Source organism: Sceloporus occidentalis, unplaced genomic scaffold (assembly GCF_023333645.1).
Source record: "Sceloporus occidentalis isolate IW3139 unplaced genomic scaffold, rSceOcc1.0.p SCAF_167, whole genome shotgun sequence".
Taxonomy (NCBI): Eukaryota; Metazoa; Chordata; class Lepidosauria; order Squamata; family Phrynosomatidae; genus Sceloporus; species Sceloporus occidentalis.
The window spans coordinates 123,313-138,038 of record NW_028317147.1 but is presented as its reverse complement, the minus strand read 5'-3'; the positions used below and the strand labels follow the sequence as shown (position 1 = coordinate 138,038).

The window sequence follows — 14,726 nt, the reverse complement described above, 5'->3', positions numbered from 1 at the left end:
TTACAAGATTTGAAAAAAACGCTACTTGTACTCCAATGCAGCGAAATTAAAACAATTCCGATAAGAAAAGCCAAAATCCCTCTACACCAATGTAAAAGGCTCATTGCCAGTTATCCCAAACCTTTGATTGCAGTTGCTGCCAAGGGTGGCAAAACCTGTTTTTAGGATTAGGGGGCAATTACTTTTTCCCCATTGGTGACATAGATTTTGATTGACTCTAGGGCTGAAACAACTAATCGATAATGAAAATCGTCAACGATTTTCATTATCGATTAGTCGAATCGATTTTTATCGATTATAAAAAGAGGTTTTTTTCAGAGCAAATGCTCTGAAAAACTCCTCTCCTTATACACTAGAATTCTTCTAGTCTTTTCAATTTCGTCTCTCTCCCCCCTCCTATACACCAGGGGGGACAGTGGTATATCAGGGGGCACAGTGGAATCTCTGGCATATGAGGTATAAGGCATATATGGGGGAAGAGTGGCAAGCTGGGGGTCAGATGTGCATAACTGGGGGCAGTTTGGTAAATAAAAGAAAATATAAACAAGGCTTTTTTCTCAGTTTTTATTAAATATGAAAAATAGTTAACATATGAATTAATATTTACTAATAACTTTGTATTAAAACCTAGTTTGAGAAACACTGTGTTTGGGTTCTTGTAGCTTTTATTATAATATTATGTCGGTAAAATAAGAAGGTGAATAGAGAGAGGCCATTGCAATAAAGAGATGAAAGTGTAAATTGTACGTTTTTTATTACATTATTTTAAATTAAAAAAAAAAAAAATTTTTTTATCCGATTAATCAAAAAAATAATCGGCCAACTAATCGATTATTAAAATAATCGTTAGTTGCAGCCCTAATTGACTCTTCACCTTCAATATATAATTATTTAAAAGCTTTGTTAATATTAGTTGGGTGATCTTAAACATTTAAATGTGACAAATAAGCAAGAATAGAAGTAATCTGGAAGGGGCAAATACTTTTTCACACCACTGTACTGTTAACCAGCTAGAGTACGGTTAACACAGGTATGCTGAGCCTTCCATGTCTGAAACAGATGCAGCTAGCATCTACAATGTGATTTTGTCTAGAGCCAGCAAAGCTTCAAGATACCTTTTTTAATTATTATTTATTTAGATTTAAAAAAAAACAAAGCTAGAAAATCTAAACAAATAGGTAATTACATTGCCTTGGTTAATAATGAGGAAGAACAATAGTAAAGGCGTGAAGAGTAACATTGACCTTTGTCATGCTTCTAAGTGCCTTTTTTTAAAAGTCCAGACCAGTATGCTTCCTCTACCAAACTTTAAAATAAGCACTGTGCATTCCTATGTGTAGCTTTCTTCTGGCATCTGCCCAACCCAGATTCATCCATCAGACTTCCAGGTAGTGTCCAGCTGCTCAGCCATGGAAACCCATTTCTTGAAGCTTCAATGGACAGTGTTTTTGCTGATGTTTCCAGACGCAGTTTGGAACTCTGTATTGAGTGATGCTACAGAAGACTGGCTATTTTCTACATGGTCCACGCTTCAGCACATGGGAGCCACGCTCTGTGATTGAGTGGTCTATCGGTTTTGGGGCTGAGCTATTACTTCTAGGCGCTTCCGCATCACAATAAATACTTGCTCGATTATAAGACGAGCAAATGCTCTGAAAAATACCCCTCGTCTTATAATCGAGGTCGTCTTCTAATCAGACCTCCGCTGGGGCCAGGCTGCTTACCGGTACTTTGGTCGCGAGCAGCTTCTCTTCTACCAGTGGCAGGAGAACAGGAAGCTAGAAGAGTGTCACATAACTCTGCCTCCTCCTCCTTCCTCTGGGGGCGGGGCCAGAGAAGTTGCTCGCACAGCCGGGCCCCTGCAGAAGTCTTAGAGTGAGAGATCTGCAGTTTAGGTAAGGGGGTGGGGGAGGGTTTTTGTGATTAATATGTGAAGTTTGTGTGATTAATGGAATGAATGAGTATTTAAATGTTTATGAATGAGTGTGTGTGTGATAGCATGGATGTGTAAGGGGGGGGTGGTGGTAGCATTGCATAGGGAGGCTGTACTCACACTCCTATCATCCGCAGGTTCCAGCATGTACTGGCTGCCTTGGCTTGATAGGAGTGTGATTGCTGTTAGCAGTTATATATATATATATATATATATATATATATATATATATATATATATATATATATATACCTCCAGAAATGCCTTTTAACCCCCTATATGCCACTCTGCCCCATGATATGCCTTTTAACCCCCTATATGCCACTCTGGCATATAGGGGGTTAAAAGGCATATCATGGGGCAGAGTGGCATATAGGAGGGTATAAGACATTTCTGGAGGCAGAGTGGCATATAGAGGGTTAAAAGGCACATCATGGGGCAGACTGGCAAATAGGGGGTATAAGGCATTTCTGGGGGCAGATGTGCATAACTGGGGGGCAGGTTGGCAAATAAAAGGAAATAAAAAAAAAATATATATATTTTTCTCAATCATAGCTTTTATTAAATATGAAAGTTTTTTTACATGAATTAATATTTACTGGTAAAACTTTTTTTCTTATAGGGTAGTCTTATATTCAGGCGTTTTGTTTTTTTTTCCTAAATTAATATTTAGATTTTGGGGGGTCGTCTTATAATCGAGCAAATACGGTAATATTCAAAAATAAAATCTGCATCCTCAGCCTCCAGACACGAGCAGTACTATTGCACAATATAATGGAGGAGCACCTAGACACCAAGCTCTTGTGTATGTATTTAAAATAAAGCCACATGCAGCCCTGAGCTGTAGTGACACTTGGTGCAGAAAACTAACTTTTATTACTAAACCATGTCATGGGTTAGCTTCATATTAGTATATTATTTACATACAGTATATATGCAACTACCTGTTTGCTGATCTGTAACAGTCATAATGCACTCAAACCTTGAACGTTCAGCCTTCACTCATTTGTGAAGGTCTGTCAGATAAGATAAATGCTACATTCCTATCCCACTCCTTGTTCACTGGTACTGAAGAACAAGAACCATGAAGATCCCTAGCCGCACACTCCATGGGTTTTAAAACTAATATTTTATATTATTATAGTATATTCACTTGAATGTGCTGCTGTGAGTAGTGATCAATAGCAAAGAAAATGTGTTCTCCAATTTGACGCGTTTCCTAACTTATGGTTATTTCTTTGAGTTGTCAGGAGAGTTGTGATTTTGGCACCTTGGTCCTTCATAGCGAATAGTGAAATTGACACTTTATGGTTTCTCCAAAAAATAAGGGCTGAGCTGACTCTGTATAAGAAATCTCACCCATCTAACTATAAGTTATACTGAGCCAGCCAAGGCAGCAGATGTCTACTGAGGTCGGACCTTCATAATCTATAGTGAGCTGAAACCACAACCTTCCTGCAAACTATCCCTTTAGTGAATAAGCCCCAAAGCCACTTGACATGATACAATTTAAAAATAGTACCATTTTTAGATGTTTTAAATAACTACATTTTCAGGAAATATATCTGATCATACTAATAATTTGTGTTGGGTTACTATTGTTCATTTTGCACATTTTGTATGCCAAGGCAGGGAAGATGAAATGCTGCAAAATACTACTTAATATGTTGTGACAAAACCCTGTAGCTGAGGGACATAAATGTCACTTTTGTAAAGCTCAGGAACGCTGAATTTCAGTAAACTGTCTGTCGCTTTTATTAACTGGTGCACAAGACAAAAAAAAACCCCCAAAACACCAAACAGATATTTCGAGATGGAAGTCGTATGAACTCTCATGGTTGGGCAGGATTGCAGCTGTGAAAATGACAGCTTTACCAAAACGACTATGTATTTCGCACTGTTCCAGTTCTTATTCCACATAAAACATTAACGCGAATTCAAAGGACAATACTCACATTTATTAACATTAAAGGTAAATCAAGGGCAGCCAAACGGACGTTATATGTCCCCAAACTTCTTAGTGACTTGGGTATACCTGAGATATAGTTTAGTTTGTCTAAGATTAGTGACTTTTTATTATATTAAAATCTATTTTTGTCATTGAGCTCTCTCTAGCTCTACCAACCAAAGAGTCCTCATTTTTGTAAGACAAATTGATTTGATATCCTTCCTATGATAATTTAGAAAGAGGCATCATTTCCTTCCTCTTTAGGGGAAGAGAAAATACGATATCGTCACTATTTTCTTTTTAAGGTAATGAAATCCTGTCTGCTAATTTAAGGGACAAGTTAAAAAGGAGTTATGAGAAGCCCCGGAAGAGACTCTGAAAAATGTTCCGAGATCTTCTTTTAATCCTTTTTAGGGACAGTGTTTTAACACTTGGATCTCTTTCTCGTGTAGGTGTTTGTGCGGTGGACGGTATGTTGTATGTTGTCGGAGGCGATGACGGCTCATGTAACTTGGCATCGGTAGAGTATTACAACCCAACAACCGACAAATGGATACTTTTGCCATCTTGTATGAGCACAGGGAGGAGTTATGCAGGTAAAGCAAATAATATTTTTGAAATTGTATTATTCCATTTGAACCCCCCCCCCGCAAAAAGAGAACTAAATTGCATTTCCTTTTGCACATATTATCACATTAAGAGTTATCTGTCTTTGAAGTATGCCTTTTAATGAGTAATGCAATATTGTCCAGTATGTGAATCTTGATTTTGCAAACACGTAACACGTGTTATTTTCCGCATAGGTGTAACAGTTATTGACAAGCCTTTGTGATTTGGGAGAGGAAATGTCAAAATGTTTTTCTTAAGAAGGTGAATCAGAGCAAAGTGCGGATTCATAGCCTTCTGTATTGTGGCTTCAAGCTGAGACGATGGAAGAGAAAATCTGCAGTTTCCATTAAGCACAGCGGTCACTGAAGATTACAATTGGTAGAAGTAATGTGCAGAGTTATTCTGTATCGAGCAGCAGCTGTCTGGACTCTTCTCGAACTTGTCAATTTTTTCTTTTTTGAAATGTGACAAATTGTAAAGCTGCTTTTCTATTATACAGTCGTTGTCAACCCTAGTGGATTATGGAATGTGTTTTTTTTAAAGAAGGTTTAAAAGGTTGTGAAGTCCTATTCTGAATCTACGGCAGTGGTTTTAGAAAACCCTGTTCCTAGGTGGAAAAAAACCAATGTAAAGCATTTACAATGATGTAAAAATGAACCAAGTGTATGTGCGACTGTGTGTGTGAGTACTGTATATTTGTAGATGCTGCTTTTATGAAAGCAGCCCAGCTGTGGGGTATATGCACTATTTATATATGGCACAGTCGTATGAAAATTGCCAGTACTATGTTGAGACTGATCTGTTTTTTTGTTTTGTTTTTTTACACATATTTAAAATTGCCTAGGTGCTCAGTGGCACTTTTGAGGGGAACAATATGTATATTGCCAAAATGTGTTTTTATATAAATTTGAAACTTGGAACAACTATTTATGATGCTCAATATATCATTTTGCACATATTCATGGTAACTCCTATTTTTGTGATAAGAATCTTTATAATAGCATGTAAATGATGATTCATGGGGTTTTTTTCCCAATAGGTTTGTGGGTTTCGACTGAAATTGCATGATTTGGTTAATTGTTTTTTTTTTTGCTAATTATTATTTTGAATCCATTAAGTTATTTTTTTCTTAATTTACAAGCAGTTAAATCCACGGTGTTTGGCAGGTAGTACCAGTAATGTGATGATAGAAATGACAAATTACACATTTTTATTTTGAATGTCCCAAAAATGAATGACCCTACTCAATATCATCAGAGTAAAACGCTGTACTGCATACCTTTTAATTTTAATAAATACAGATATAACTTCTGATCTATCACTGTACAATCTATCACTACATGACTTTTATTACAAGGGTATGTCCATGTCACACTATATGAGCACAGATAGAAGGTGTAATAGGGATTAAATCCCCTTCCATCCTTGGATTGGGAAGCAAGATGTGTGTCAAGATCCTACACTGAAATGGAACCCCTACCTGTGCTTAAAGTTAATATTCCTTTATAAACAAAGACAAATGTGTTTTTTTACTGTCTCACTTTGGCTATTTAAGGATTTAGCGTTAAGTATGCTTCAAGAAGAAATAGTGTCCCTTTTGGAGAATGTCCCACTTTGAAAATCAGGGAAGGATGAATACGGTGACATTTAAAAATAGCTTAACAAAAAAAGGATTAAGCGGAGAGTGTCCATGAGGGATGGATGTGGTAGGCAGAAATACCTTACTCAAGCTAAAATTTCCTGTCTGCCACCACCAAATCCAAGTCACATCTGCTTGATGGCCTCGAGGGTGACAGATGGAAAACAAAGAAGGTCTTTCAGTGATGCTAATAAAGACCCAATTAACACAGAGATATAGACCACTTAAGGGTTTAAAAGTGACATCTTGTCATCTTGCTCTGAAACTGAATCCGGTGATGGTCACTAAGTTGACCGTAGTCCATTAAGAAAGCCTTCTTACAGGAGGTCTATCAGTGGCTTCAGGGTGTAGATTTGTCTTTTTTTCATATCCACCAACACAAGAAGACTTAAATATTTTGTTAAAGGTGTCGCCCATAGACTGTAATCAGGTTGTGCAGTGGCTGACCTAATTTGGTTACTACAAAGTGGATGGCCTCCAGGATAATATATTCCATCTACAAATCGGTACAGACTGATGTAAATTTAGGGGATTTGCCCAAATTCACAATGGAGAAATTTTTGATTGCCTTATAATGGTAAATTCATGGGCAATGCTGGGTTTTATCCTAAAGTAGAAGATGTACCAGCATCGATGATGGCTCTCCTACATTACTTAAGCATCAGCTATGTTTTGGGACCAGAATAAACCATTGTGGAACATCAATAAAGCCCATGACAGTACCCCATAAACACTGTCTTTTTAAAGTTATGCTTGTAGCTTTAATCTGCTATTAACACTAACCACTCGGGAGGGGGCAGTAGGTTTCACTTATCCACAGTAAATGCTTGTACAGGCATGTTAGAGAAGTCAAACCCGGCCGGGAAACTGTTCAAAAGTCAACTGGTATCTTAGTAAGCTTCATTTGTTTAAGAATTGCTTAAAAAGGAGTTCATCTTTTGGTAATTAATCACAATTAACTGAAGATGTGCCCAAAAAATATGCTCAATAAATAATGTCCAACAATAAAAAATCAGAGTAAGGTGTAGTACAGCACAGTATTGACTAAATGTCAAATTAGACATATTTTAATACGAGCAGTATACTTCCAGCACTTTTAGTCGGACCTCTCAGGTTTCAAATATGAGATTTTACACTCCACTAGTCTTTATTGAATTGAAAACAATGGGTCACTTGGATCCCTTCTTCCAAGTCCTTTAAGCCATCTGTGTATATAGCAAACAGCGGAATCGAATGTCCTTAATTCTTTCCCTCAACGCGTTTCACCTCTTGCAGGCTTCATCCGATAACACTATGGAAGTCTGTGCTGCTTTTTTACACAGGCAAGACATGTTTAACATGTAAAAACAGCTTCAACGGCAAAAGATTTTGCCACGTTTTGTGTTTTGGGCTAGCCAAATTTATTTTGAATTTAAAAACCATCTTGCAATATGGGTAGCCACCGATTTATGTTTTCTTGGGGGGGGGGGCGCAAATTTTTGTTATTGACCCAATATTTAGTTGACTTAATCATATTTGCATAATTACATTGCACATTACTTTTCGGCATAGGCAAGCCTTGTGTATTTACTACTGCAGAACGGAATATGTTTTTTTGTTTGTGATCTGGAACTCATATGTACAATTTTTAACTAATGTGTTATTGCATTTGAAACCAGTGTGGCCGGTTGAACACACCAGTGAATGTTTAGGGGTTTTGTTTTTGTCTTCTCATTAATATCTGAGGGCTATTGTTCTCATTTTCCACAAATTGAAGATATTTCAGGGCTAGGTTATTTGATCTGGTTTTATGTCTCTGCTATGAAAATAACAGTCTGGACTGTTAAATATTGCATGGGTTTAGTATATTCTGTTAATTATACAGACTTGAAGGTCTGAGATTTTGCCATCTCTGGTAATTTCAATATTATTTTACATGTTAAATTGTTCACTTTTATTCCATTTTGCTTTTATTAAGATCTCAGTTTGTGATTTTTTTGTAAATGTTTGAAATTCATATTAAATGTCTATCTAAAAATACGTCGTTATTGAATTCTGAATGCGTAAGACTTGCTGAATGTATAAGAAGGGATGGCTATAAATCCTATACATTATCTGTGTGTACTGAATATACAAATCTGCTTTCTATTGTACAGGGGGGGGGATAACCATTTGCTAGGGATTCAGAGAAAAACACAATGGATATAGGGAGTCTAAAACTTTACTTAGCCTAAACTTACATGTCAAGTAGTCGGTATTAGATTTCTACATTCGGATTCGTACCAACTTTATTCTTAACAAAATATGCTAATTTTGTGCGTTCATAAGAATCTCCGATAACAAGGAGAGTCCCCAGCAAAACAAACTGCCAAATCTCTGAAATTTCATTAAGATTTGTTTGGCTGTTTTGGAGGGATCTTTGTTAAGGTGAAGTTGGAATGTACTGTGTAGGAGGGTACATCTAAGTAATTGGGGGGTGTTCACAATGATGGTTATGGCTGTGATTGATGGGGCCTTTTCTTGTTTTTACTTTGGCCAATCGGCATTTACAAGAGGAAAGCATAGATATAAACACTGGCGTAACTACAGGGGTTGCATCGGTAGCATGTGTATGGACGTACAGATGTGTACTTTTGTGTGTGTGAGCATGGATGTGTAAGTGGTTTGAGATGGAGTGTGTGTTAGTGAGTATGTGTGTATTTACATATGTTGGGGGGGGGGGGGTGCAAGAGGCAAAGAAGGCCCAGACAAGTTGTGTGGAGGCAATGATGGCACAGATTAGCTGTTGAAGCTGGGGGGGCCCGGGGCAATTTTCTAGTTACGCCCCTGGACATAAAGGTGTACTGACACCATTTTAGCTCGTCATTAGCAGTGTTGGACTGACGAGTGTTGTGTGAGACAATCAGTAAGTGTTGAGGCTACCATATTGTAAGTGTCCATAGTGTAGTATTGACACTACCCCAGAATAAGTAGTGGGGTGGATTGGAGATGCTGTAGTGTATGTAGTAGATCTAATACGTATATATATATATATCTATATAAGATGTATTTTTGGTACAGAAGAATATGATCCTGCAGTGTAAAACAGAGGGTGGATCTCTTCCTAAACCCTCCTAAAATGCTGCTAAGTGGTAGGTGAGTCCAGAAGGTGGATGTGTCCTCGGATTCTTTTTCAGAATAAAAACAGGGCTTTACATTTCATTTTGCATTTGCAGCACTGTTTATCTATATAGACTAGCAAGTGCTTATTCCCCACCGTGTAGTGACTCGGTAATGGTGGCTACCAAAATAGAAAGAGGCTTCATAACGTGTAAGGCACCTGAGAGAGAAAATACGTTAGCTTTATTGCTACACAAGAGAAATAGTCTCTAATACCGAATGCGTTAATACATAGTCACCTCCGTCTTACTAGAGAGAGGGTAAGCTTTGGTCGGTATATTATGTAACGTGACGCAATGACTATCCCGCCTCCTTTTCCCCGCCATTACAGGTGACAGGTTTCACACTTTTAACGGAATGTTGCCCAGGCAACAGTCCCACCCTCTACGGCGAAGAACCTTCCGCATGTAATAAACTGAGAAAAAAGGCGTGGCTAGCTTAGGGCGAAAAAAGCCCTCAGGTTCTGTGATTGGTTATTAGCTGAAGTCTGCCTAGGCTCACTCCATGCGGCTAGCCAACCGGAGTCGAAGCCGGTCTTGTGACGTGTGTAGCTCGCAACATCATTGGCCAATCAGAGACGTGAAACAGTATCACTCGGGGTAGCGCGACGGCCGGTGTTCTCTGTACCAGCGCTGAAGAGGAAAGAGGTGAACATATAAAGTCAGGTGTGTAGACATACTGCTGGCAGAGGACTATATACAGGTGAGAAATGCTTTCATATTATATACGAGTATATAACACGGGATTAATACAGCTGCTCTATTATTTGTACGTGCAGGCGCTCGTGCGATGGGTTGTGTAACTCAATGCAGTGATGTCGTTCTGTATCGTATAGAAGTGTTACTAGAGCTATTGCTTTAATATTTTTAATTCATACTATATCAGTATTATTTCTTATTATTAATATAGCTAAGCTGTGTAAAGTTACGGTCATGTCTTTGCTTTGGGGGATATTTACCATATATATATATATATATATATATATATATATATATCTCGTATCTCAAATATATCAAAGTATTCAAGCAGCATTTACACGACTACTGGATTCTTTCTGTGCTTCCTTTCTGGGTTTTGTACGTTTCCTTTGGGCAGGATTGAATTGCGTTAGGGGTGACGGTTGTCCCCCTCCCCACAAACCTTGCAGTGCAGGGGTTCTTTAGACTAACTGCTGCCCTCCATTGTTATTTATTAATTAATATTATTTATTTGTGATCCCAGTGCAGGATCCCTCTCTTTTATAACCATCGATAGTATTCAGAATGGTCTGCAGTGCTGTGAAAGTAATCTAAACCTACTCTAAACCTTTTTCACATAAGCTTTGTGTGACACAATTTATAGGCACAAAAATGGTTAACAGAGAGCGATAGCAAGAAGACTTTTATGTCTAAAAAATTTTTTTTTGTATATTACAAAGGTCAACATTAGCAACAAAAAATATCATACAAGGACCAGACCGATGGGGTCCCGTGGTGTATGCTGTGCCTTCATTTACAAACCTCATTTAATGTGTGTTTCCATTTGGTGATCATCAAATCTATCGCTAACTTTCCAGTTTCCGTGTTTTCACAGGGAAAAAACCATGGCGTCCAATGACAGCGTCCTCAATTCCGCCTACCTGGCCGTTGAATACATAGACTCTTTCTTACCCGAGAACCCTCTGCAAGGGCCTTTTAAATATGCCTGGACTTACATGCTGGACAACTATACCAAGTTTCAGATTGCGACCTGGGGATCGCTCATCGTCCACGAATTCATCTATTTCCTGTTTTGTCTTCCGGGCTTTCTTTTCCAGTTCCTACCTTTCATGCAAAGGTTTAAAATTCAGCAGGTGCGTCATCCTGTTAATATCAATTGGTTTAGCGGGGTTCATCAGGTTCTGCTGAGGAAAAGCCACACGGAAGGTTAATACATTAAGTGGTGTAAGCGTGGAGGGGAGAAGCGTAAGGTTATCTTGAATATAAGACCAGGATCAAAGGCCAAGTAAGCCATGATGTTCTTCACCAGATAGGAAATAGCCAGGCTAGGTTACCCAGTAGCCAATAAATTCTATTATGTAGAAACAAACGCGACTTTACGCGACTTGCCCCTTGGTATTTAATAGCTTTTTAGTATTTTGGCACAAGTTAATAATTTTTTATCGTATATACCTTGTTTATAAATTTGTGCATAGAGGTTCAGCTCATACAAATTCTCTCCACTACAGGACAAACCAGAGACGTGGGAAGGGCAATGGAGATGCTTCAAGATGCTTCTTTTCAACCATTTTTGCATCCAGCTCCCTCTAATTTGCGGCACATACTATTTTACTGAAATGTTCGGCATTCCATATGACTGGGAAAGCATGCCACGGTGGTAAGTACCAGCTACCGGAGCTCACGGTTTGTGATAAATCACATGCTTAAAAGGACACTCCAGCCATCCAATTTTCCCCCTGGTTCCTTGGATTAAAGGCGTTGTGTTCAGCCCAACACATCCCCCGCGTGCCGCTGTGCGTCCTCGCTGTACTAACTGCTACCCAGGTCATGCTCTGGCTTGCGCAAGAGTTCCAGCAGCCAAAAGTGTTGTGAAACTGACTGTGGAGGGGGGTGTATTGCACCTCTGGAGCTGCAGCTTCTCACATCTGTATGTGACTTTCTTCCTTTTTTTTTTCCTTCCTTCCTTGCTTTCGAGCCACTTTAATATGCATTCTTTGTAAAGGTATGTATCATCAGCCAAAACAAGCAAAAACCACAGCTCTGGAGCTGCAGTTCTTTAAGCAGATACATAGTTTTTTTTTTTTTTCCCTTTTCCATTGATGATGGATATGTTTGTCCTTTTTAAATAGAAAACTATTAGTTGTACAAAAAGCATTTCTATCTGTAAATTTCTTTACTAGGTGGAAGTGGTGTGTCGCTTAGTTTTTTTTCTAATAAGAGGAGATTGGGAGAGCTGATCGTCTCATCCCAAGATGCCTTTTAAACTGGAATAGATAGTGATATCAGTGCTAACAGAAAACTAAATCGGAGATTTTTTATTTTCAGCATAGGAAACATATCTTCTATTGGTAGACCATTCAGGGGTATAATGAATACCTTATTTGATATTGAGCAAAATCTTGCATACCATGTGCCAAAATATTCTATTTCTGTGGATTACCTCTGTTGAAACCCCCTAGAACCTGTTGATGTTTTTTACATTAAGGCCCATTGCTCATTTGCACAAGAAGCTTGGATATCCACTTTAAATTGATATTATCGCTATCAACTAAAATGCTTTAATTTCTGAGGCTTACATTTTAATTCTAGAGCTGCTGTTTTGTTTCAGGTATGTACTATGTGGACAGTGTTTTGGTTGTGCCGTTATTGAAGATGCCTGGCATTATTTCCTCCATCGACTCCTGCACCACAAGCGGATATACAAATACATCCACAAAGTACACCATGAGTTCTCGGTGAGTTCTGACAACCAATGTGTCTGCAATCAGCCCTACGCACCAGCGGATGTGCTACCTTTGTGACTAGAGACAAAGATTATGCGACTTTTCTTACATTATCTATTTTACATTCGGTTGGTGTTTTATTGTTTTAAGTGGTAAATCTGTACTGAGTAGTAACTGCACATCTTTAATCCAACACTCAAATAAAATTAAGAATTACCCAATTAAGTTACCGTGTGTGTATGTGTGTGTGTGTGTGTATATATATATATATATATATATATATATATATATATATATATATATAATTTACAAACACACGCTCAATATATGGCTAGTTACTTTATTTGCACCATTCTGTATTTTCAGGTCTGTTTTTGAGCTATTTTTCTTGCACTGATGTGAGAATATTGTACGTTTTTTTTTAAAACTTTAGTTTTCCTGATCTTTAATTTTCATTTTTTTCTATTTTTCTTTCAGTCTCCATTTGGGATGCAGGCTGAGTATGCCCATCCTCTGGAAACTCTGATTTTGGGCGCTGGTTTTTTTATTGGGATCCTTGTGTTCTGCAATCACGTCATTCTCCTGTGGGCGTGGGTGATGGTCAGACTTATGGAAACAATAGATGTTCACAGGTAAGCTTTCCAGGGCTACTGTCAAGTTGTTTATTAAATGCTGTTGTTATTATTGCATCCTCCAAATGTGAGTGTGTGGCAGCATTCACATTTTTACTCCAAATGGTTGTATTTGAAGTAAAAAGTAAGACCCAGGCCTTTAAAATAGCAGATCAAAATAAATAGGTACTTATATAGGTAATATAAACCTCTTCATACTTCTGTGTATATTCAGGTTGAGACTGGCAAATCAGAGATCAGGTTGTATGGAGATAGTTTTTAGATATTGTGAGAACAGCAATACATAGTAAGGCTTTAAAAGTTAATGTATTCTGTTTAACTTCTCCTTCTCTTCTGTCTTTAGTGGGTACGACATTCCTCTGAATCCCTTGCACCTAATCCCCTTCTACGCGGGGGCACGCTTCCACGATTTCCACCACATGAACTTTGTCGGTAACTACGCCTCAACCTTTACGTGGTGGGACAAAATCTTCAACACTGATTCTCAGTTTATTTCCTTCCATAACAAAGGCAAGACATCAGAGATGAAGAAGACAAAATAGATGTCACAAACATACACTTAACCATGAAATATTCTTACCAAATCCTGAATTCCGCCACAGATGGATGCAAAGTTGTTTTTATGTAAAAAAACAAAAGACATTACTTGTTTGTAGATCTTCTGTGGAGAAAAAACAAAGTTTTTATATACATGGAAACTAACCCACAAATGCTATTGGCTACCATATTACAAAAGCTACACTCTCCTGACTGTAGGAACCCTGAATATTTTGGGATAGAATCCTGTCCTGCTGCTAGGATTACAGACTTTCCCACTATCTCTTAATACAATACACGCTTGGTAGTGTTGCTGCTGGGTCTCTCAAGAGTAATCTGGGATGTCCTCCATATCCCAAACGGACAGATTTCAGGTGGTATGAAGATGGAATAAATTTTATCTATTTGAGAAGAGGCTGTTCAAAAAAAAAAAAAAAAAGCCCCCAATTTGTGAGGGTTCATTTTACTTAATTTAAAAAAAAAAAAAATTACATTCATATTTGCCATATCGTGCCTCAGGATTTAATAACAACAAAAGTGTGGTAATAAAAAATGGCATTTAGCAAACTTTTAAGTGCAGTACATTATATATATATATTTTTTTTTAGTTTTCCCCTAGTGTTTAATGTACAAAACATAGATGGACCATCATAAAGAAAAAAATCACATATTTCACAGATGTTGATTCACTTAGCATTGTGTATAGCGTGATGAGGAGTTTTATCTCAAAAATATATATATATATTATGAAATGCTAACATACCCATACTTTTCAGGAAGAACTTGCTGTGTGTTGGCCCTTTCATAATACATAGTTAAGACTTTTCATCTGTATTTACTGTAAACACTGATCTTTGAATTTTCAACTG

At 37.8% G+C, this 14,726-nt stretch overlaps 2 protein-coding genes across 4 annotated transcripts in view; both read left to right on the top strand.

Moving 5' to 3' along the window:
- The window catches only part of LOC149279399 (kelch-like protein 2), a 42,616-nt gene extending 37,903 nt beyond the window's left edge, over positions 1 to 4,713 (top strand). For both annotated transcript variants that reach the window (XM_089501235.1, XM_089501233.1), the window contains exons 13-14: positions 4,334 to 4,477; positions 4,685 to 4,713. In XM_089501235.1, coding sequence (XP_089357361.1) covers positions 4,334 to 4,477; positions 4,685 to 4,713 — 173 coding nt within the window. The remainder of the gene's footprint in view (positions 1 to 4,333; positions 4,478 to 4,684) is intronic.
- A 2,410-nt stretch (positions 4,714 to 7,123) lies between these two features.
- On the top strand, positions 7,124 to 13,862 carry LOC149279398 (methylsterol monooxygenase 1-like). 2 transcript variants are annotated; one of them, XM_089501241.1, is made up of 6 exons: positions 7,124 to 7,146; positions 10,867 to 11,098; positions 11,474 to 11,622; positions 12,574 to 12,700; positions 13,166 to 13,320; positions 13,664 to 13,862. In XM_089501241.1, the coding sequence occupies exons 1-6, from the start codon at positions 7,124 to 7,126 to the stop codon at positions 13,860 to 13,862; spliced, it is 885 nt and encodes a 294-aa protein (XP_089357367.1). The 2 variants fall into 2 exon arrangements, with proteins under 2 accessions (XP_089357367.1, XP_089357368.1); XM_089501242.1 differs by lacking the exon at positions 7,124 to 7,146 and having other exon boundaries at positions 10,850 to 11,098.
- Positions 13,863 to 14,726: the final 864 nt, after the last annotated feature.

Bases quoted from the DNA above. Each gene is read 5' to 3' on its own strand.
- LOC149279398 (XM_089501241.1), top strand. From the start codon at position 7,124: ATGTCCAACAATAAAAAATCAGA. The intron at 11,099-11,473 runs GTGCGTCATCCT...TCTCCACTACAG, and splicing joins AAAGGTTTAAAATTCAGCAG to GACAAACCAGAGACGTGGGA. The intron at 12,701-13,165 runs GTGAGTTCTGAC...TTTTTCTTTCAG, and splicing joins AAGTACACCATGAGTTCTCG to TCTCCATTTGGGATGCAGGC.